The sequence below is a fragment of the Eubalaena glacialis genome, chromosome 1 (assembly GCF_028564815.1).
Source record: "Eubalaena glacialis isolate mEubGla1 chromosome 1, mEubGla1.1.hap2.+ XY, whole genome shotgun sequence".
Taxonomy (NCBI): domain Eukaryota; kingdom Metazoa; phylum Chordata; class Mammalia; order Artiodactyla; family Balaenidae; genus Eubalaena; species Eubalaena glacialis.
Genome location: NC_083716.1, coordinates 112,816,844 through 112,840,597, shown reverse-complemented (window position 1 = coordinate 112,840,597; position 23,754 = coordinate 112,816,844). Strand labels below are relative to the sequence as shown.

The following is a 23,754-nucleotide window of genomic DNA, read 5'->3' as shown; positions in this document are numbered from 1 at the left end:
AGATTACCTTTTTATTATAAAAGGATATAACTCATGAAGGGCCAGATGGAAGAGATGCATAGGGCAAGGTACATGGGAAGGGACACAGAGCTTCCATGCCCTCTCAGAGAGCGCCATTTCCCCCAAATCTCCATGTATTCACCAACATGGAAGCTCTCCAAACCCTTCCCTTTTGGGTTTTTTGTAGGCTTCATTATATAGGCATAATTGATTAAATCATTAGCCACTGGCAATTGATTTAATCTCCAGCCTCTCTCACCTCCTCGGAGGTGTGTGTGGGGGGACTGAAAGTTCCAACCTTCTAATCATACGGTTGGTTCTGGCAACTAGCCCTCACCTTTAGGTGCTTTTCAAAAGTCATCTCACTAATATAACCCAGGAGACATCTTTAAGCTCTCATCACTCAGGAAATTCGAAGCATTTTGGAGCTGTGAGCCAGGAACTGTAGATGATGACCAAATATATATGAGAGATATATTTTGGTCATCTGAATGACCAAATACATATATTTCTTTTTTAAAAAAAATATTTATTTATTTATTTAGGCTGCACCAGTTCTTAGTTGCAGCATGCATGTGGGATCTAGTTCCCTGACCAGGGATTGAACCCAGGCCCCCTGCATTGGTAGCATGGAGTCTTACCCATTGGGCCACCAGGGAAGTCCCTATATATTTCTCATAAATTACAATATCGCAGGACCATGCAAGGGTGTGAATACTAGGAGGCAAGAATCTTTGGAGGCCATCTTCAAACCTCCCCACAACCTCCTGAAGCAATCTTAAAAAAATAGCCTAAAAAAGGTATATTTTACTTTATTTTAGCAGAATAAATATCTAAATTATAGTCACCAAGAGGTGATTATTCAAGTTTCTTTAAGAATATAATTGAAAGCAGCCCAGGAATGAGAGGATGAACCCATATTAAACAGCATCTACATTAAAAGAACAGTAAGAAATTATTATGATGTGAACACCTTATTAAACAAAGAATCCTGGGGTATAGAAGTGCTTAGAGAAAATCAAGACTTGGAAACCACCCCTCCATTCCAAATGAGAAAGTTTTAGGGGGTGATAGTTGGGAATTATGTCTCCAGTTGCCATCTGATAAAACATCAAGTGATGACCTCTGAGTCTAACTCTTGTACATGTGTCCATATGAAAGAGGTGGTTTGGCCAAGATGGACAAAGGGCAGGCAGTCTCCCAGGGAATCAGTAGTGTCTCCTCAGTTTGGGTAGCATTCAACTGAGATAGGAAGGAAGAGATAGGCAGGGCACAACCTGTAAAAGAATGACACAGCCATTGAGGGTACGACAAAAACTGGTTAGAACCAACTAGGTCCAAGATGGCAGAAGATTCAACTTCCAGTAGAACTTGAGCCTCATTATACACTCACTGTAATACATTAGCTAACCTCCATGTAGAGAAGCCTGAGAAATGGTACAGCTGGCCCATCTCTGGGCCATGAGTAGCCTAAAGGTCAGGATTATAAGGCCTAAGGGGTCCATGGCTAGTTGGTCTGTGGAATTAGGGCTTCTTGTTTAGGGGAGAAAGTATAACTTGTGGAACACGTGAAACTCATTGCTCACACATCACTGACTCGCAAACCAGTCAAGCCAGTGCTCCTGTCCACAGGTGGGGAGAGGTTTTAGGTGTTGCCTGCTCTTTCCCTTGGAACCTCCATCTGTGTATTCTTTCTGCCTCTTCCCCTTTCCCTCTATTTTATTTGGCTGCATGTTTGAAATATGTTTTGAAAATAAGTTCATTTACTTTATTTAGACAGGTAATATTCACATATTTTACAATTCAAAGGCTACAAAAGTATGTGCAGTGAAAGTTTCCTTTCCTTCTAATGGTGGTAAATGTATAACAACTTGCCCTTAAAATAATGCCTCTTTCTCCAGCAGGGTACCTTGGGCTTCTCTACATGGAGGTTGGGCCCTGAGTGCAAAGGCAGAAACTGCCAGGCTCCTTAGGGTTTTGGCTTGGAAGTTCCAGAAAGACACACATCCACAGCATTCTCTTGGTCAAAGCAAGTCATGATGCCTGCCCAGATTTGAGGGGTAAGGAGATAGATTTCACTTCCTGATGGAAAGAATGGCAAAATCACACTGTAATAGAAAGGCGTGAGTCACTGGGGGCCACGCCACACAAACTGGATGATCCTATGTGTCTCTGTTGCTACTCTCTTGCCCAAGACAAAATACACAGTACACCTGACATTGGAAATGCACTTTGGGGTGGGTGAGTGAGATTTTCTAGGAAATCAGATCATCCTATTTGCTGCAAGGTATATGGATCTTCTAAGGGAACTCACTTTGGTGAGATAGCTTATTTGCCAGCAGTCAACTCTCACCTCCCCCAAATTTTAGGAACTGGAGGGAATCTGACCCCCTAAAATCTCAGGGAGCCACTATCCTGACCTCAGTGATTCCTCATCCCCCAGACCTCCCTGATGGAATCATCTTCCCCTCTGGAGTAGCCTCTGTTTCTCATGGCTGGACAATCTTCCTTTGGGATGGCCTTCTGCAGTGATGGCCTTCTAACCTGACCACCTTTTCAACTCTGCAGTGTGCCACTATAAGCATCTGTTGTCTTGCACGCCTTTTCTATGTAGAAAACAAACATTAAATCAACTTTGCTTTCCACAACCAATTTCTTTGTTGATCTCAGATTCCTACAGTTCCTAGCAAGTTTCATATGCTACATTCAAGTTTATCCAAAGGTGTACATAGAGCCCCCTTAACAGTGAATTCAGTTTTCTGAAGATTTGCTTTGAAGGTTCTACATAGCCCCCATTGCCAACCTTATAAAAGCTGTCTCTCATTTATATAACTTGTGTTTCCCACCTATGTCTCCCTTTAGAACCTGTTTTTCTTTAAATTTATTTTTTTGAAGTATAGTTGATTTACAATGTTGTGTTAATTTCTACTGCACAGCAAAGGGATTCAGTTATACATATATATATATATATATACATTCTTTTTCATATTCTTTTTTTTTTTTTTTTGGTTTATTTTTTTGGGCTGTGTTGGGTCTTTGTTGCGACTAGCGGGCTTTCTCTAGTTGCGGTGAGCGGGACCTACTCTTCATTGTGGTGTGTGGGCTTCTCATTGCAGTGGCTTCTCTTGTTGTGCAGCACAGGCTCTAGGCGCATGGGCTTCAGTAGTTGTGGCATGTGGGCTTAGTAGTTGTGGCACGCGGGCTCTAGAGCGCAGACTCAGTAGTTGTGGCGCACGGGCTTAGCTGCTCCACAGCATGTGGGATCTTCCCAGACCAGGGCTTGAACCCATGTCCCCTGCCTTGGCAGGCAGATTCTTAACCACTGCGCCACCAAGGAAGCCCTCTTTTTCATATTCTTTTCCATTACGGTTTATCACAGGATATTGAATATAGTTCCCTGTGCTATACAGTAGGACATTGTTGTTTATCCATTTTATATATAATAGTTTGCATCTGCTAATTCCAAACTCCCAATTCACCCCTCCACCCCTCCCTCACCCCCTTGGCAACCACAAGTCTTAGAACCTGGTTTCTGGCCGTAAGATGCTTTCTGGGTGTTGTTCCCCTCTCTTTCTTTGAGCACATTCTTTTCCCCCCTCCCTTTTCCTTTGGCAGTTCAAAGTTTAATTCCTTCCTCTTTTTTAACCAATCTCACATCCTCCTCCAACAATTTAGTAAGATTGAGTAGCTACGTGGCACTGTTTAGAAGTAGCTAACTAAGTGGTAGAGACAGTAAGTGCTAAGAGTTCCGAGGACAAATGCAGACTAGACTTCCTTACAATAAATAGGCACCTCACTGCAGGAGCATGTGAACATTATATAAATGGACATGCACATTCACACAAAGAACCAGAGGTTAGGAAAGGGGGAGACACAAGGGCCAACAGAGGCCTATCATAAAGCAGAGTGGGGGCCAGTGATACAGACCCAGACACTGCCCATCAAGTTCTCTGAAGTGATAAAATGAACAACTGAAAAGTCCCTAAGGAGCTTCAGTTCCTTTTTATAAATTAGTGGAGCCATTATGGGGCCAATCAATAAAGATGAGAGAATGAGATGCTGGACAGGAGATGTAAAATAAGAATTGATTTGACAGAATAATACAAGTAGAAGAAAGACACGTAAATGTAATCAAAGATAAAACAGTGTAAAATACTTATAGGTAGGCATTTACAGTTAACTCATACGGCTATTTTTAGATACCCTGTTTTTACTATGTTCATTTACAGTTAACTCATACGGCTATTTTTAGATACCCTGTTTTTACTATGTTTATTAACTTACTTTTGGGCAATTTCTTTTGCCAGGCAATTTCTTTTCTTCATTGGGCACTCTAGTAAGGCAACTCTGTAAATGCAAAATGCATACTAGATTTCAAACACTTAGTACAGAAAATAGAAAAATATCTTAATAACTTAAAAAATAACTACACTTTTAAATGATAATTTATCTGGTTGGCTTACAAAGGTCAGGTGGTGTGGGTCTGACTGTAGGGCCAGCACCCCTGCAGGACATAACTCTCCCATTGGGTCCCCTGAACCCCCTGTTAAGAGAAAAAGCACACGGAGCCAACAGTACGATTTAGTTTTCTGAATGACAAACAGAGCTTAAAACCTGGAGGATTCTATGCTATGTCTCTTAAGCAGCTCCAGGGGACTCACTGATCTCAAGGCAGGTCCTTTGCCCACAAGCTGACTGGGTGAGAATAACAGCAAGGGCAGAATGTCTCCTCCGTTGAGTATGTCCTCACGGACAGAGTGGGGTGATGTGGCTGGAACTCATCATTGGATGTTGCATGAGCACTGCCCTGGGGCTGAGGACATAGCATGGAACTAAGTAATGTCCCTTTCCTCATGGGGTGACATCTAACAGGGGATAGCAGACTATAAACAAATACAGAATGGAAAAAATAAAGTAGGTGAAGGAGAGAGAGGGTAACAGTTTGGGGGATGGATTTTAGGTGGGGTAGTCAGGAAAGTCCCTCTGAAGAGGTGATGTTGACAGTGACCTAAGTGAAGAGTATAAGCAAGCCTTGTGGAGAAAGGGGAAGAAGGCAATCCAGGCAGGGAGGATAAGCAGAGCGGTGTGCCTGTGTGTTCAAGGAACAGTCCTGGTAAGGATGCGCTCAGTTCACTCTTGCTATTAATTTTTTATGATGACTGATGGGATGTAGCAGAGTCTGTGGCTCTTGAGCACTTAAAATGACTGGATTGAGGGACTTCCCTGGTGGTCCAGTGGTTAAGACTCCACGCTCCCAATGCAGGGGGCCCGGGCTCAGTCCCTGGTCAGGGAACTAGATCCCGTGTGCCGCAACTAAGACCCGGCACAGCCAAATAAATAAATAAATATTTAAAAAGACGACTGAATTGAGATATGCTGTAAATGCAAAATGCATGCTAGATTTCAAACACAGTACAAAAAATAGTAAAATATCTTAATAACTCTTAATATAACTACACATTTAAATGATAATGTAGTAGATATATTGGGTTAAATAAAATATGTTATTAAGATTAATCTCACCTATTTCTTTGTACTTTTTACTTTTTTAAATGTAAGTATAGTTGATTTACAATGTTGTGTTTAATTTCTGCTGTACAGTGAAGTGACTTATTATACATATATATATTCTTTATTATATTCTTTTCCATTATGCTTTAGCACAGGATGTTGAATATAGTTCCCTGTGTCTTTGTACTTTTTTAACGTGGTTACTAGAAAATTTTAAACCACATATGTGGTTCACATTTTATTTCTATCAGATAGCACTGATCTAGAGACCTGGGTTCTGTCACCAACTCCTTGCAAGTGGTCTGTCTGGGACTTCTGGTTTCTGCTCTACGAGTAGTGTTTGGCAGTCATCTTTCCTGTCCTCACAACAAGAAAAAACGGAATGAGCTGAAAATCAAGAGAGAATTAAGTCAGAGGACAAACTGCCACCCCCAAAACTGGAGAGATGGACAAACACAGAGAATACAGAGCAGGTTACCTGCAGTAGGAGTGGCTGCAACTAGTAACTGGTAGGAACACTGAACAGGCAATTTGGGTGAATTTTTAGAGGCTGAGTGTAGACTAATTTGAGAGTTAAATATTCCTGAGGACCCAGAGTAAGGTGAGAGGGCTCCCACACTTCTGTGGGGTTTGCTTCAGGAGACTTACCAGGTTCCCACAGTGGGTACCCTAGAAAAATCCCTTCATGCTTGGCCTGGGGGAGGGGAAAAGTAATCATTTTGAAACAAGCCCAGAGAATTCTCCAGAGAAACATCCTACCCAGCAAGGATAAAGCCATTACCATAGCTTTTTCTGACTTGGAGGGGAAGAAATTACCCAACTCCAGCCCCCTCTGGCTACCCTATCTCATACAAATGGGAAAAGCACTTATGAAGGTCACAGCCCAGGGGCACAGGCCTCCTAAAAGCTGAGAGCTAATCATAGGGTTGCAGAGCTTCCCCTCTCATCAACCTCACCACCATATCAACAGGGCTCCTGTATAATAAGGTGGATTACAGCTGAAAGGACTACAGTGTCAAGACTCTATTTAAGAAGCAGCTTCTAGGGAAACCCAAATACAAAAGAGGAGACAAAAACAAGGACAGTGGAAGAAATTTAGGTCTCTGACATATACAGCTACAGCAAACAGTAAACACAGCCTAACTCCTAGCCAAAAAAACATAAAACTTCATACTACGGTCTATTTACCTCAGTTCCTTTTACCCAGTACATCATGTCTGGGTTTCAAGCAAAAATTACAGCCATCCTGAAATTCAAGAAAAAATATAATCTGAAGAGATAAAGCATCAGATCAGACTCAAATATGGCTGAGATTTTGGAAATATCACACTAGAATTTTAAAGTAACTTTGTGTAATATGCTAAAGACTTTAATGGACAAAGTGGACCACAGGCAAGAACTTCTCTTTGTGTCCTCAGATGGGAGAAAGGCAAGGGAGCTCTCTGGGGTCTTTTCTATAAGGGCGCTAACCCCATTCATAAGGGCTCCACCCTCATGATCTAGCACCTTCCAAAGGCTCCACCTCCAAATATTATCACATTGAAGGATTCAACATATGAATTTAGGGACATGACACAAACATTCAGTCTATAGCAGATGGTGATAAGATCAGTGGTTGCCAGGATTTCGGGGAGAGGTGAATAGGTGAAGCCCAGGGGATTATTAGAGGGGTGAAACTATTCTGCATGAAGCTGTAAGGATAATTATGTATGCATTTGTGAAAAACCCATAAAACTGTACAATGCTAAGAGTGAACTGTGATGTAAACTATAGACCTTAGTTAATAATAATGTATCAGTATTATTTCCACAATACTGAGTTTTGAGAGTCCTTTATGTATTTTAGATTCAATTGCTTTGTCAGATATGTGGCTTGGAAATTATTCCGTTTGAAAATTATTCCAAATATTCCATTATATATACGTAACCCTAATGTACCACACTAGTGCAAGATGTTAATATTAGGAGAAACTGGTATTGGGTGTTAGGTGTTGGGGTGGGATGGATATATGGAACTGTATGTACTGTCTGCTCAATTATTCTGTAAAATTAAAACTGTACTAAAGGAGCTTGGGATGAACATACACCCACTACTATATATAAGATAGATAACCAACAGGGACCTACTGTATAACACAGGGAACTCTGATCAATATTCTGTGATAACCTATATGAGAAAAGAATCTAAAAAGGAATGAATATATGTATATGTATAACTGAATCACTGCGTTGTACACCTGAAACTAACATAACATTGTAAATCAACTATACTCCTATAAAATTAAAAAAAATATATAAAACTACTAAAAATATAAAGTCTATCAATTATTTTTAAAAGTTTGAGTCTGACTTTTACTCATTTTTTTCAATGAGAATAGAGGATTAGGTTATTTCTTATATTCCTTCCATCTTTAACATTTATGATTTTCACTTTTAAAAAGACTTCATTTTTTGGACTTTGGAGCAGTTTTAGAGCCATAGCAAAATGGGCAGAACGTGCAGAGAGTTCTCATATACCCCCAACGCCACACATGCCCAGCTGCTTCTGCTATTAACATCCACAGTGGTACATTTGCTACAATTGATGAACCTACATTGGCACATCCTTACCACTGAAAGTCCATAGTTTACATTAGGGTTCCTGGTGTACATTCTGTGGGTTTGACAAGGGTGTAACTACCTGTATCCATTACTAGAATATCATAAAGAATAGTTTCACAGCCCTAAAAATCCTCTGTGCTCCACCTACTTGTCTTTCCTTCCCCCTAACCAACTGGAAATATTTGTGGTGCTGGAAAAGTTCTTGATTTGGTGGTGGTTACACAAATCTACACAAGTGATAAAATGACAAAACTATACAAACACATTGTACCAATGTCAATTTTCTGGTTTTGAGACTGTACTATACTTATTTGAGATGTAACCATTGGGAGAAGCAGGTACATGGGACCTCACTGTACTATCTTTGCAACTTCCTGGGATTCTGTAATTATTTCAAAATAAAAAGTTAAAACAATAAAAAAATCTGCGTTTAGTCAAATAAAATAGCACTGAATTTTCTCAGAAAATTTTAGAAAAAGAGAAACCCAACTTTCTTAGAAGTTCTGCACTATCACTTGATTGTATGCTATAACTAAGCAAATGTTGGTGTTATTCATGCATCAGTAGTAGAAGACCAAGTTAAAAGAGAGTGAAAAACTAACTCTGTAATTCGGTGAATTAAACAACAATTCCTTTTTTATGGAAGCATCAGCTGAAGTGATTTTAAAAGGGATACAAAACACACAATGGAAATTTACTAACACAAAATCTCCCTTAATAAATTTTAAAACAGTCATTTCCATTCCTTAAAATTATTTGAACTCGTTTTAGTCCAGCAAGGAACAGAAAGCCCAGTAGTCAGCTACAGAAGTTCTTAAGCACAGTAGAGACATATAGTTACCAGATTAAGGCAAGTGTTTTTAGTCTTGTTCTGCCATTCTCAAGCGAAGGACTGTTTGTGTCATATAATCAAGAGTCAGTTAAAATTTTACACTTTCTACGTACTTTTTAATGTGTTTTTGGTTTTTAGTTCACTTTATGAGTTAAAAACATACCCTCCAAAGACGTATTCATTTCCGGGTGGCTAAAATGATCTGTCCAGTGTCACATATTCTAAAATAATTTTAGATAGTAATTTATATTTGCAAAAAAAATAATTTAAAGGACAAAGTAACCTTTGCAGATTAAGTTTCCACTGCCCGTATAAAATAAGCAAAATCGTCTCATAAAAATAAAAAAAACTTTCCTTTCCCCTGCTCCCTGTGAAACTGCTAGGTGGCATTTTGGGGGGGCTCCGAAGAGTTCCAGTCCTTTACATCTCAATGCAGAAAGAATTCAGCGAGAGGCGAAGTGATTTATTAGAATAAGAAGTGATTTATTAGAATACGACGTTTGTGAGGCTTACAAGCCCGCGGGCGAGAGGGTGCCGCTCCCTGAGAACTTAGTGGGCTACAGTTTTATAATCAAAGGAAAAGTGGGGAGGGGGAAAAGACCACTTTCCTCCTCATTCTTGAGTAGACATCATGCTTCCATCATCAGCTCCTCCTCCAGGTTGGGCAGGGGAGTTTTCTTGTCCCTACATGGTCAAGCTAGGACTATCATGGCACTATCGAAAAATTGTTTCAGGTCTCAGAACAATGAGCATCTTTCATTGTGAAATGTTACCTTTCCATAAATTATTGTTTTTTATGTGTTCTAGGGGTCATTAACTTACTGAGCTCACTGGGCAGGATGTGGGTCTCATGCCACCATTGTTCTCTTGTCTTGGGGCATGTCTTGTGCTTCTATTGCACGGTTTTGTTGCTAAGCCAGCCTGCTTGGTTTTGTGGTTAAGTAAACCTGCTTTCTTGAGGGATCACTAACTTACAGGGGTTTCCCATACTTTTTTCTACTTACAATCCCCTAGTGGGATTAACTATTTAATCACCTACTGTGTCCCTTTACTCTGTCCCTATCACCTGGAACGGAAGCTATCAAAATTTACGGTTTAAGATGAAGTCTAAGGTGCTCAGAAACAGTGAGTCATTTTGTCCTATACTGTGCAACAGTGCTTTTAATAGAAGGGTTTAAGGAAGTAGACTCTGAAGCTCCCCCAAACAGAAAAAAGTATGAAACCCCAACCCAGCTTCACCATGCGGTAAAGCTTCTGGGTCTCAGCTGTCCCCCTATACGTGCCCCCACGACCTCGAAGACCGACGCCTGCCGAATCACACTGAACTGCAGGGAGCAAGGAGAGAGGCGGGGCCTCATCGGATGTAAGATGGCGGCCGAGAGGCGCTCTGGGCGGCTCCGGCCGCGACTCGGTAGCCGGAAGTCCTCCGTCTCTAGCCAGTAGGAAGCGGAAGTAAAGGGCGGTCGGCGGCTGGGTTCTATCTTTGCGAGGCCGGCTTGCGAGCGGAGCCGCGGGAAAGGCGCGTGTCGGCCGCTCACTGGCGCAGCTGCTGCCGCCCTGCCGCTGCCCCGCCCCGCCCGGCCCCGGCGTTGTCGCAGGTGCCGTCGCGGACGAAGCGCGGCCCCGGCATGGAGTGGAAAGGGGCTGCGGGCGGCGCGTGTGCTGCCGCTGCGTGGCCGGTGACAGGTACCCCTGGGGGGGGGGGCGTGGGGAGTTCTCGCGGGCGGAGAGAGGGTCTGGGGAGCGAGGCCACCTTGTGTCCCGGTCACCTTGAGCTTCCGTTTCTTTCCTGACTCAGTTTCCCCTCCTGTATCCCAGCCCTCCCCTTCTTTGAGAGTCCCCCGAGTTGTCCCTCGGTGTCCTCTGGGCGCATATACCGTCTTTGCGAGGGTGGTGGCGGGCTCTGTTTAACCGTTTTGAGCCTTCGTTGAAGAGCTTGGGGACCCGTGTGCCCAAGTGCAGACGGAGGTGGGGGAAGTGCCCTAACGTGAATTTCGACCAAGCCTGACCCCAAGTAGGCTGAGAACCAGCAGTTTGCAGGACTCCGGTTGGAGAACGAATGGATCTTTTTATAAATTTCTCTTTTCCCTAAAATGAATTCGGGTGATGAATATTGGTTCCGTTTTCATTTAATACGAGGATCTGGTGGCTGAAAATTGGATGATCCGGTTTCACTTTTAGTGTGGGACCTGCCAGAAGAGAAAGATCTGCGTACATCGCCGATAAGTTATGGGTGTGAGCTCTTCGTGTTCCTTGGCCAGAATCTCTAGATCGTTTTGCATTTCTTGCCCGATTTGAGAACTAGCATATTTTGTTCATTCAAAGGCCTGGGGTCTTATGCCTTACTGTGTTACACTATATTGGAAACATTCATTCATCGTGTACTTGGCCAGCCAACTTTACTGTGTGATGTTTGAAGACATTTTAAATAGCTACATGACAACAACACAAAATTTGGGTTGATTGTAGCCTTTCCATTTGACTTGCTTTTGTTAAACTTAGCTGAAACTCATTTTTATTGAAGGAAATAAACGTTGCTTTGTACAGTAGTAGGGCATCTTCACAGTGCATATTTAACTTGAGGGGAATAAATTGAACTATGGAGAAAATCCTATTAGACTTTTTGTCCAGTTACTTGCGATCATTTTCATATTAGATGTATAGTATCTACTTTTAATCCGAAATTGGATGTGTGTGGTTCACAGCAAATGGGTTTTGCTAATAGGTATAAGTGTATATTAAGTTTAATTTTTTCAGAAGTAAATTTATTTCTCAAGAAGGGTACTTCCTGATATTTTTCCTCTCTGTTGTCATATATGTTGAAACTCAGATGGCTACTTATTAACTTGCACCCTGCAAGTTTTTTTTTGAGTTTGTTAGCTATTTTCTTCAGTTTAAAAATGGAAAAAGAAAAAGTTGATGATGATTTATAATTTTATGCCTCTTCTGTTTTCCAAAAGTGAAAAACATTTGCCATAATATAATTTTGATTAATATTTTTGGTAAATGAGCAAGAGATAGTGTCTTTAAACTAAAGAAACCGGGCCACACACTAGATCTTACAGATGAATCTTTTGGGCGTAGAACCTATTAAAGACTGTTTTTAATTTATCCATCATGCTGGAAGCGTGATGCCTATAATCATGCAGTGCCACGCTGCAGATTCTGACAGCTGTTATTTCACAGCTTCTAAGGGTTGCTTTTAAGGTCAGAGGGTCAGAGTGATAAGGGATCTCGTAGAATGAAGCCATCCTCAAACAAAAGGCCACTCAGTGACATTCTTATTTCTACTTCTCTGGACAACCTTTTCCTCTGGTGTTACCTGTGGTGTCAAGGATGTGGGGTCTGGGGATGGGAAAGCTCTTCTTTAATGTGTAGCTTTCCTCTCTTTCCCATCTCTACTGATGCTGTACTGTGCCCCAGAAACTCTCTGTCTCTTTGTTTTAAAACAGGGCAGGGAGATCTCTGGGTGAGTCATGGTACGTAGAGTTTTCATCTTCACCCTTCTTAAGTCTTAGGCTTTTTGTAGCGCCTTTACTCTTGGTGTCACATCCCTTCCTTCCAGTGGCTTTCATTCATCCCTTAGTGAACAAAGTCTGTGTTTATTTTGTTTTGAGTGCCTCCTGTGTTCCAAGCATTATGCTAGGCATGTGACTGTGACTGACAAAACTCCCTGCGCTTGACGAGCTCACATTCAGTCCCCAGAGCCAGCCCAAGTATGGATCTGTTCAGGCTGGTTGCTTGGTTTGGTTTGCTCCCAACTTCAGGCTCACACCCTTGGTTTCAAGTTGAAGCTCTGCCTCTCTCAGCCACCTGGGTCCCAAGGACTCTGCCCCTAGAAAATCCCTGGACTTGCCTTGGGTCTTGTAATAAAGTCCTTTGCTCAGTCTGGGTCTACAGAGTATGGATTCTTACCCCTTCTTAAAGCCAGAGGACCAGGGCAGAGAGCATGGTATTGTGGAACTTTTGAAAACAGACAGATGTGGGTTCCAAACATTGCTATTTATTAGTCGGGCAAGTTACTCAGCCTCTCTGAGCTTCATTTTCTTATTTTTCAAGTAGGGATGATAGTGTTTCACGCGTTATGCAGCATATTTATGGACTGCCTGCTCTTGGCCAGGCCCTGTGCTGTTGGCTCTGGTGGGCAAAGTGGGCGAGGCTGCCCCCCTCGGGAACTGCAGTCTCCTGGGGCCTTGCGTGGAAGGGCTGGGTAACGTGTTTGCAGAGCGCTCGGCAGTGGCGCTGTCCAGAGCGATTCGCCCGGAGTAATTGCTCTGTAAATGCGGGTGTTTCCTGGGGCCTTCTGTCCCTCCGTGTCCGCTCCCCACTCTGTGCATGGCCTCGGCCTGGGAGTACTGTGCAGCAGCATCTAATTTCTCACCTGGAGTCACCACTGTTGGGGGATGACACGTCTAGGTCCCTGCAGGAAAAATGGTGAACATAGCTGTAGCGTTAATACTGCTTGAACATAGTTCATATGCGCTGTCTCTGCTTTAGAAACTTCGTGACTTTGGGGGAGGATTTTTTTTGATTTTTTTTCCCTAACCACAGAGGATATATTTCCAAGGCATATTTTTGGTCTTGTAATAACGATGAGTTATTATTCTATAATTTAGAAGACAGTTTCTAGTTTCCCTTCCTTACATATTTTAACTAGAGCAGTTAGTTCTGGTGTAGTGCTTGACACTTTACAAAGGGACTTTCACGTTGCCTTCTCAGTTCGCCTGGTGGCGCATGTTGGCGGCAGATACTGTTACTCCTGTTTTAGAGAGTGGGAGACTAAGGGCGAGCGAGTTATCAGGTAAGATGCCTGTGGTGAAACTGCTAGTAAGTAGCAAACTCAGGAATTGATCACAGGTGCCTGACTCTAAAGGCTTTTTCTTCTTGCTAACCCATGTTTGTTCTGTCATGAGGGGCCGGTTTCCGAGGCCACTGTCCGTGGGCCTCCGGGGAGAGTGTCGGAGAGAGTTGAGTGGGCTGAAATTGTATGTAAAAGTTTGGGTCCTCGCTCGCTGCTCTGCGGGAAATGTCAGTAACTTTTGCTACATTCCGGGAGGGGCCTGCATTGTCTGCGACCTCTCCTCCCCCGCCCCCCGCCCCCAAGCCAGGAATCATGGCCAGCAGGTTTCATTGTCAGAGGTCTAGTTTGGTTAGTCCTAGTCTTTATCGATGTTGAATTTTTTTAGTGTTTATTTATAAGTGGGATGTTCATATTAATTTTTTTTTGTTTCCAAAGAAGCTGGCAGTGCCTGAACTTCAGACTCTTTTAAAAGCAACTTTTCTATTTGGTAGAATTCATTTCGCTTCGGACCATTGTTCTTTAGAGGTATTGTGTGTCATATGAAGCAAGATGTTGGCACAAATGATAAGGCTTTTTGTAAAAGGAAGATACTGACTGGTTGCTCTGGTATATGGGCTGTCTCCCCCAGCAGTGTATATTATAACTGGCGGCGAGGAATTGGGGTGAGCTTTACCAGACCTTAACATTCAGAAGCACCAGTTTGGTTTAGTGTTTCCCACATATTCATGTCCCCTTTGGGGGAACTTGGATGCTGACTATTTATATCACAGTGGAAGTCTGATTAGGGTTCTGTTAGGCAGACTTCCAGGGATGAAAAAACAGATCAAAGAAGTCTGCAGCCGGAGACCTTTTCTGAAATGATGTGGATGCCAAGGATCTCGGCATGCTTGGTGAGGCTGCTGCTGGGAGTGTAGGAGGCCTGCATTCTGTGGCCCTGCTGATTCACTCGTGACCCCAACTTTCTGATTTTATAGATGGGGATCTGTTGAGTTCTTACATTTCCTTATTCCAGAACCTATATTTGATTTTACATTCGAAACCCACCCTATTAGCTTCCGAAGGCTGCCATAACAAAGTACCACAAACTGGGTGGCTTAGAACAGCAGTTTATTGTCTCACAAATTTTTGGAGGCTAGAAGTTCTAAATTAAGGTGTCACAGGACCATGTTCCTTCTGAAATCTGTAGAGGAGGATCTTTCTTTGCCTCTTCCAGCTTCTGGTAGCCCTAGGTGTTCGTGGCTTGCAGTATAATTCCAATGTCTGCCCCCGTCTTTACCAGGTGTTCTCCCTGTGTCTCTTCATGTAGTCTTCCCTCTGCATGCCTGTCTCTCTGCCCACATTCCCCCCCCGCCCCTTTCTTTTAATAACACCAGTCATTGGACCAGGGCCTACCCTGGTGACCTCATTTTAACATGATTACCTCTGTAAAGACCGTATTTCCAAACAAGTTCACATTCTGAGGTACTGGGGTGGGGTAGGACTTCACTCTATCTTTTTGGGGGAATACAGTTCAACCTATAACACCTTTCATTTGTGTTTTCATCTGTCTCAGCTTTATTTACTCTCCTGCTTCATAAAGTATGATTGTGTGCAACCTGCTGGGCCACCAGCTGACTTTTATATCTCTGTGTGGTATAGGCACCCAGGAGATGAAGTGCAGCCTTTGTAGGAGAGAGTGTAATGAACGACACACCTTTAGTTGTGTGTCAGTCATCAGCAAACATCTGCTGAACTATCTAGATAGTAGGTGCTGTTACATTTCGGAAGCATTTTTATTTCTGTGATAGTCATGTTACTTTGTATCTCTAATTATTAAGATTCAGGTTTAAACATTGCCTTGTAGCGAAACTTTTTTTTTTTTCTCTTTTTAGGGCTTTGCCGTAAAATGGGTCTTCTGACTGTGCTCACTGGACTATGGCTGTTTTCCTCAGTAAAGGCAGATTCAAAAGCCGTTACAACCTCTCTTACGACAAAATGGTTTTCCACTCCGTTGTTGTTAGAAACCAGGTAAGAAGACATTTTTTTTTCTTTCACATGTTTGAGTGAAAATGTAGGCTCTGCTAGTGAATATTCAGGAGCTTTTTAGGGAGTGAGATTCTCATCATATGCATTTAGTAAGAGCTTCTTTCAGTGTGCACTGTGCTTGTGTGCTGTTCACAGGCTGTTAGAACACAGACTGTCTGCCAGCAGGCTAGGACTGAATTGATGATAGAGATCTTTAGGGATTTCTTTAGACAAATATATTGAATTGGTTAAATTATTATGTTATCTTACAGGAAAAGTGTAAATGTGGTAATAAGGGAAGAGAGAGTTGTACTTAAAAGAAATTTTCTATTTATTTGAAGAAGGTGTTAAGAGGTGTTTAATAAAAGGAAGAGAAGAGAGCTTGGCAAGGTGGGGGAAGAGGACATGCCCCTCCCAAGAACTTGGAAGGAGACCCCAAAATAAGAGAGTTCAGGGGGAAGCTGAGAAAGTGGCCACATTTTATCCGATTGTAGCATCTCCAAAATCAGGATGCATTTAATCAAATCAAGATGTTATCTTAAAATTGGTGGCATCTTTCACTCAGTGTTTCATAAAACAATGATATGTCTTAAAATTGACAGTGTCTTTGGGCAGCATTTCATCCTGCTATTCCTGAAATGTACTGGACCCCAGTCTCCTACCCCATCTCTACCTTAGTGCTCCTCTGCTGGGACTGTACCATCTGGGGCTACAGGAAACTCTAGAAGATGATTCGTGCCTGTCTGCCTGATCCCCTACATAGCCATTTCTATCCCGCTTTGTTCCTAGGGTCTTGGTGCAGAAAATGAGTTTCAAAGGCCTAGGCCTTGAAGGGATTTAGAGCATAGCAAATATGCAGTAAATCACATCAAGCTTCCCACTGTTATCTCTCAAACTAGAAGAGATTCCCTGGTCTGGGGAGTACAGAAGAAAATCAAAGTTGAAGGAAACTTGACAACAGCTCAAATGAACCCTAAGAAGGAGTTAGTAGATGGATCGTAGAAACCACACATATGTTTTTAGGAAAAAAAGAAAACATACATCTCAGTTTCTCAATGAAGAAGATCTCCCAGGGACTTGCCTGGCAATCCAGTGGTTAAGACTCTGTGCCTTCGATGCAGGGGGTGCTGGTTTGATCCCTGGTCAGGGAACTAAGATCCCGCATGCCACGTGGCACGGCCAAAAAAAAAAAAGATCTCCCAAACTTGGAAAAAAGAATTGACAGTGTCTTAAAATTGATAAAATGCAATATAGTCAATGATTTCTTGGGAGATTTTAACCCGTGTACATTTTAGTTAGTGTTTGTAATATAAATCTAACCAAATACCTCTCTTTTAGTCGGTTTTTTGTTTATAGAGGGAAACTTATTTTTATTGTATCTCAAATAACATATAGCTAGGACCTGTAGAGAATCTTTCTAAAGCATACATTTAGGTAGGTGAACCGTAAGCATTGGGTAAATTTCAGAATTTGATAGAGCTGGAAATTTGAACTGTTGTGTTATATCAGTTAACTTTGTGGTCTAATTGTATCTGCTGACATCTTCCCCTTGATCCCTGGGAAGATGTGAATGGAGAGTCTGTTGTGTTGACAGTGTATACGGATAGTTGTGCCTTCTAAGGCAAAGCCTCCTTTGGTACAGTTTTGAGGAGAGGCCAGTGGGAACGTGGGACGTGTGGGAGCCGGTCTTGACTTGCTGAGGAGCCTCCCCGACTTTCTGCTGAACAGACTTTCTCCCATCACTTCTCTGTGCCTCCCTTTCCTCAGCAATAAAATGGCAAACCCCCTCCCCACACAAAACTCCAACAACCCCGTCTCACCCCCAGAAACCCCCAAAGTCCACTGCATGTATTTCATAGTGATGTCACAATAACTAATTTGATAAATAGGTGGAGCCCCCCAAATGGCCGCGCTTTATTAGATCTTGGTGGTGGTAACAGTGAAGTGTCTGAAGGTCGTGTGAGGTCCTGGACCGCCTGAGCCAGGACTCTTATAGCTGAACATTTTTTCTTCCTTTCTGCTAATCTTATTTTGGATGATTTATCTGGTATCAATCTAAGTCATTGAGATTTACTATCACTTTCTAAATAATTTTGTGCAACTAACCGTAACATGTTTTACGATATTCTGCCTAACATCCTTCACTGGATTACATCCCATTACTCTCACTTACACTAACAAATTTCTTGGTGTTTGTATATTGTCTTAGAAGAGTCTTACGGCATATACTTATAGACTTTTGAGAAAGTATGCTAAAATTGTCAGCCTTAGTTGATCAATTTTTTTTCAGTTTCTTTGATCTCTGTGAAGTGAGTATTGTAAACTGTTTCCTTCACTGCAACTTACCCATAACAAACATAGCCCCTTTTCATGATATCCTGGCCATTTGCCATTTTGGTTCATTATTTTTACTTCTCTTCTGTGGCTATTTGCAAACAGTTTGCCAAGGAAATGGGACGTGTAGGCAACTCAAAAACACTGCTGTGCTGAGGCTAGCTGAGGCCACTATCCTTCCCTCCTGGGTCCATGGCAGACATTGATGGTGGGTCACAGCACTGTCCATTGGGGGGAGGGTGAAGGGACAGAATCTTTTTCCACACATCGAGGCATGTAGCTAATACAGACATTTTGTCTTCCTTGCTTCTGGCCCTTAGGAACTAAAACTATTCTTGTGTGTATTTTTATTTTTAAAATTTTTAATAAATTTATTTATTTTATTTATTTGACTTTTGGCTGCGTTGGGTCTTTGTTGCTGTGTGCAGGCTTTCTCTAGTTGTGCCGCTTGGGCTCCTCATTGCGGTGGCTTCTCTCGTTGTGGAGACGGGCTCTAGGCGCGCGGGCTTCAGTGGTTGTGCCTTGCGGGCTCAGTGGTTGTGGCTTGCGGGCTCAGTAGTTGTGGCTTGTGGGCTCTAGAGCGCAGGCTCAGTAGTTGTGGCACATGGACTTAGTTGCTCCGCGGCATGTGGGATCTTCCCAGACTAGGGATCGAACCCATGTCCCCTGCATCGACAGGCGGATTCTTAACCACTGCACCACCAAGGAAGTCCCCTGTGTGTATTTTTAGGTTGGACCTGATGCTAATGAAGGGTTTGTAGCTTTCTGGTTGTCCATGAAGTGATATATATTTAATTGAAGTAGAGCTCTGAGTATATTTTGAGCAGCTATAGTTACTAACAGAAATATTGTGTAAATAAAGTTCTATTATTGAAGTTGAAGCAATCATTTATTGAGTGCTTATACAGTCATTTATTGAGATATTATAATGGCCTGAGAATGCAGCATGATAGATTTGAGTGATTGAGATTGGAATGTAAATTCCAGACTTTTCATTTACTAACTCTGTGCCCTTAAGAAAGTTAATAAGTTTATAAGTGGAGAGAATGGTATATATAATGTGCTCTCCCTCTACCTGTCACCCAGTTTTAGTGATTGTCAACTCAAGGCCAATAACCGTCACCACCACCACCCTCCTACCTTCTCCCGCTAAAATATTTTAAAGCAAATCCCAGACATCGTATCATGTCATCTGTAAAACTATCAATATTTTACTCAGTGGAAGTTTTATCGATATTTTACTCAGGTATCAGAAGCTAAAAAACAATTTAAAACAAAAAGCAAGCAAACTTAAGCATACTATAAACAAATGGCAGCATTCCTTTTAATAATATCTTGTATTGTTCCTGTCTTCCATGGATTACTTCAGTGGATCTGGTAATTAATTTTCTTAAGGCTGTTTGACACTTAGACGTTGTAAGACTTATTTATGCAGTGGGGTGAAAAAGAATGTATGTTTAAGAAGTTTTCCTGTAATTATATGAAAAGTATATATTTATGTGCATATGGCCTCTGTAGGAATCTAAGCTAAGATTCACTTTGTATTCTTACAAAGAATACAAAGCATTTACTTGCATATCATAATCTATCTGTTTTAGTACCTGTTTTCTTAGACTATAAGCTATTTTAAGGTTGGTATGATGTCTATGTCAGTTACTCGAAAGCCTAGAAAATGCCACACTCAAGGAGGCACTAAATAATACATTATGATAATGGGTATATTCAGAAACCTATTTTTAGAGAAGCTGTGCATTACCAGGAAATGTTTCTTATTTTGCCATATTTCTATGTCTAGCTGTGGAGTAGAGTGAGAGTTGTACAGCCCAGTGTTGACAAGTAATGGGAAAGTCTTCCTTTGGCTAGGTAAGCTGAGATCCAGATCTGTAGTTTGCTTTCAGACAGGGAAAGACCACCACTACACTGGTATGCCTTGGAGGAGAAGATTACCGATTTACATGAATCATTCAATTAGTACATGCATTTTCTTTTAAGGGATTTTAGGCTCTTGAATGCAGGGAAATGTAGAATAGCCATTTTATTTTAGGTCAGTACAGTAGTGTAAAGTCAGGGAAAAAATTAAGATGGCATTAAGTTCTAAGACCTGATTTTATTAAATCAGTGCTAACTTTAATATTTGGTGATTTTGAAAATTTGGATTTGTGGATGTAAAAATATTACGACATGCTGCCTTTAGTCTCCTCGAAATTTTTCTAGGGTTCATGTTTTCCTCGGGAGAAACTTAGGCAAAAACATATTTTTTTGTTCTTTGCAAGGTATTTCAGAAAATGAGTGAGCAGAACTAGTACTAGAATTATCAATTCCTAATTCTGCTTCTACTACTGACGGCATTTTCACAAATGAGATTTCGTAACCTTTCTTTATATTGGGACTTCCCTGTTGTTACAACATTTCTATTATTCTAGGTTTCTTTAGGGATACCTATTAAACTATTAAGTGAATAAACTACTAGGCTAATTATTAATAGCTAATAAGCTAGTAAGACTTGCTTATCATTAGAAAATATATGTTATACATGTTCGTGTATAATATATATTATCAAATAAAAGCCAAGCTTTGGACATTTGGTAATTTAAAAATCTATTTTTACTCCCCTTAGTAATAGAGCTTATATTAGAAGATTTTATTAAGTTGTTTTATTTCTGATATTTCCCCCTTTTCTCTCAGTGAGTTTTTAGCAGAAGACAGTCAAGAGAAATTTTGGAATTTTGTAGAAGCCAGTCAAAATATTGGATCATCAGATCATCACGGTAAAATTGAAGCAAATGCTTCTTTGACTTCGGTGTCTGGGAATATATTAGAAAAATTGATCTCTTTCAGAGTATGTGTGGCATGGCAGTTAATGGAAAACATTTTTATCTTTAATGACTAGAGTTGTGATGGTAGCCAGCAGAGTCAACACAAACTAGTAATTATTTTTGAAAAAGTTTGTAACTTTGGTGATAAGAGCTACCTTGGATTTTTTTTGTTTCTCCCCTTGTTTTTGTTCTTTTGTGTTCTTTTATTGAAAGTGCTACATGAATATTTTGTGGAAGTCAAATTCATTTAAAATCATTTAACATTTACTTAATAACCATCAGATTTGATTCACTTTCTTTTGTTATGAACTAATTATACAACTGATCTATTATCTGTTAAGTTTGTTATCATTAAGTTAGTGCCATCCAGAATGTTTTCCATTATGCATGCCAGCCACACACAACTGGAGTGTCAAGGTGTCAAATTAATGACAAGGTAAACTGTATCACTTGTTTACAGTTTTTGATGAGCTTTCACAAACATCTTCCAATTCAATATAAGCTATATAGAGTATGAGCATTAATAGTCAAAGATGCTGATACATGAGTAGTTAAAACCTTGAGTATTACATTGACAGGCATAAGTCCTTGTTGAAGAGAAAATGTGTAAAAATTATGTGACTGCTGTTAATATTTGACTAATTGATTTTTAACTTTATGATATTTAAAAATTAATACATATTTAAAAAGTCGTCTGAATCTTTTTTTGTGATTTAAGTGCATAAAAGTTTTGAACAGGCTTTAGTTACATACTTTGTAAGCTTTAGTTACATAATTATGTAAGCTTTAGTTACGTAATTTAGAGTTAGCTAGAATTGTTTGAGTTATCAAAAAAATCATTTTAGTTTATGATTTCATAAAACAAATTTATCAAAGTGAGTTTTGTAATGAATTTTGAACTCGGACATTTAAAATGAAATTTCTTCAGTATAAATGCTGATGTGTTCCTGGTTAAAATTAGGGGAGTGTGAATTCCTGGAAGTGACCATAAAAGTACGTTAAACATTTTATTTGAAATACTACTCCTAGTCCCACCACCCAGAGACAGTCACCATTAACATCTGGCAACATTTTAAGATATTTCTTTCTGATCTCTTTTTCTACTTAGAAGGTGCTAATGCCATATAGACCTTTTACATTTTGCTTTTTTAAATGTTAAATATTTTTCTTAAATTTCTTTTTGGAATAGTTAATAGTTGTTTAAAAGTCAAAGCTATACAAAAGGCTATACACAGAAAAATCTTGTTCCTCCTGTTTCTCTTGGCTTTTTATAACCATTTAAATTAATTTGTTTAGCCTTCAGTGTTTTTCTTCTTTTTGACAATAAATACATAAGTATGTATTCCTATTTCTTATTCTTTCTAAGAGTAAGAAAAAATCGCGTACTGTATACATTGTTTTGTACCTTGTGCTTTTTGTTTAATATGTCCTGGGGATGTTTTCATAGTGGTACGTGCGTTTTTTTTCCCCTCAGATAATTTGTTCCAGTTGTTTTAATGCTTCTCCCCAAACTGCAGTTTCATTATATCCTTTCATACCTTGCACTTCCTCACCACACTGCTCCGTCTTGCTGGGTTATTTGAATAGATAACATATGCAGACACTGTGGATACAAAGACAAGTCATAGTTTCGGGCTTTGGGGGCCCAAAGGCTCTTTGGGAGGGACAGTTAGTAAATAGGTAAATGAGTAAATGATGTGCCAAGTGAAAGAGGTAAGCGAAGAAATATTATGGGAGCAAAGAAGAGATGAACTTGGTCCAGTGAGGCATGGGGTAGCGATAGGCGGTGCCTCCCTGGAATAGGTGCTCTCACAGCTGAATTCTTCCTGAGGAAGAAAGAAGGAGTTAGTCATCCAGGTAAGTGGGAGAATTGCAGTCCAGGGAGAGGGAATAGTCTGAACAAAGGGAAGAAAAGTCCAATTGCATGGTGTACTCCAAGGAATTCTAAGCATTTGACAGCAGTTCAGGACAGTATAGTGGTAACATTTTGCAATCAATATGCTTTTGTAACACATAGCTTTATACTTTATGAACTATCTTATTTGGATACCTCTTGTCATATAGAATTATTTTGGTTAATGTTCTTCCTGACAGGTACTGATTATTCCTATTATCATGCAATATTGGAAGTTGCATTTCAGTTTCTGTCACCACTACAGCAGAATCTGTTGAAATTTTGTCTGTCTCTTCACTCCTACTCAGCGACGATTCAAGCCTTCCAGCAGGTGAGTTCAGTGCTTACACGTGACAGTATTTTTTAGTGGTTGCATATCTTGATCGGCTGTATTGCAGTTGTCCTGGCATTGTGTTACAGAACTATACCTTTTCTACCTGAAATTGTCTAGGATTTACAATTTGTTTATAAATAATCAGCAAAATTGGTGATGTTAAATCTTTAAATAACATATTATAAAAAATATAATTTGCACTTATTTTCATTTAAGGAAAAATAAAATATCTACACAAAAAACTGACTACCAGACTTTATTTATACAACACAGCTGAAGAGAGAGGCGATATAGTTTTTGCTAAACCAGTTAACCCTGAGTGTGATCATAGCCTGTAGATCTAAAAGCAGTTCAGGGGAAATACAGCAGATAGGAAATGTGAAACAATATCACAGGAATACAGTCAGGAAAAGCTAGAATGAGGAAAGCTTTGTAGTAAAATGATCTGATTTTGTCAACAAATAAGTTAAAAGGAAAAGAAAAGAGGGAAGGAGGAGCTTCAAGAGAGACTTTAAAAAGGTGTCAACTTAATGCAACGTGTGGATCTTGTTGGATTTTTAAAAAAAATTTATTTTTATTTTTGGCTGCGTTGGGTCTTCGTTGCAGTGCGCGGGCCTCTCATTGGGTG

General features: G+C 40.6%; 1 protein-coding gene across 1 annotated transcript in view; it reads left to right on the top strand.

Moving 5' to 3' along the window:
• Positions 1–10,406: 10,406 nt before the first annotated feature.
• UGGT1 (UDP-glucose glycoprotein glucosyltransferase 1) overlaps positions 10,407–23,754 on the top strand; it is a 106,550-nt gene continuing 93,202 nt past the window's right edge. The window contains exons 1-4 of the mRNA XM_061183001.1: positions 10,407–10,629; positions 15,616–15,751; positions 20,768–20,850; positions 22,993–23,123. Of these exons, the coding sequence (XP_061038984.1) occupies positions 10,572–10,629; positions 15,616–15,751; positions 20,768–20,850; positions 22,993–23,123 (408 nt within the window). The 5' untranslated portion in view covers positions 10,407–10,571. The remainder of the gene's footprint in view (positions 10,630–15,615; positions 15,752–20,767; positions 20,851–22,992; positions 23,124–23,754) is intronic.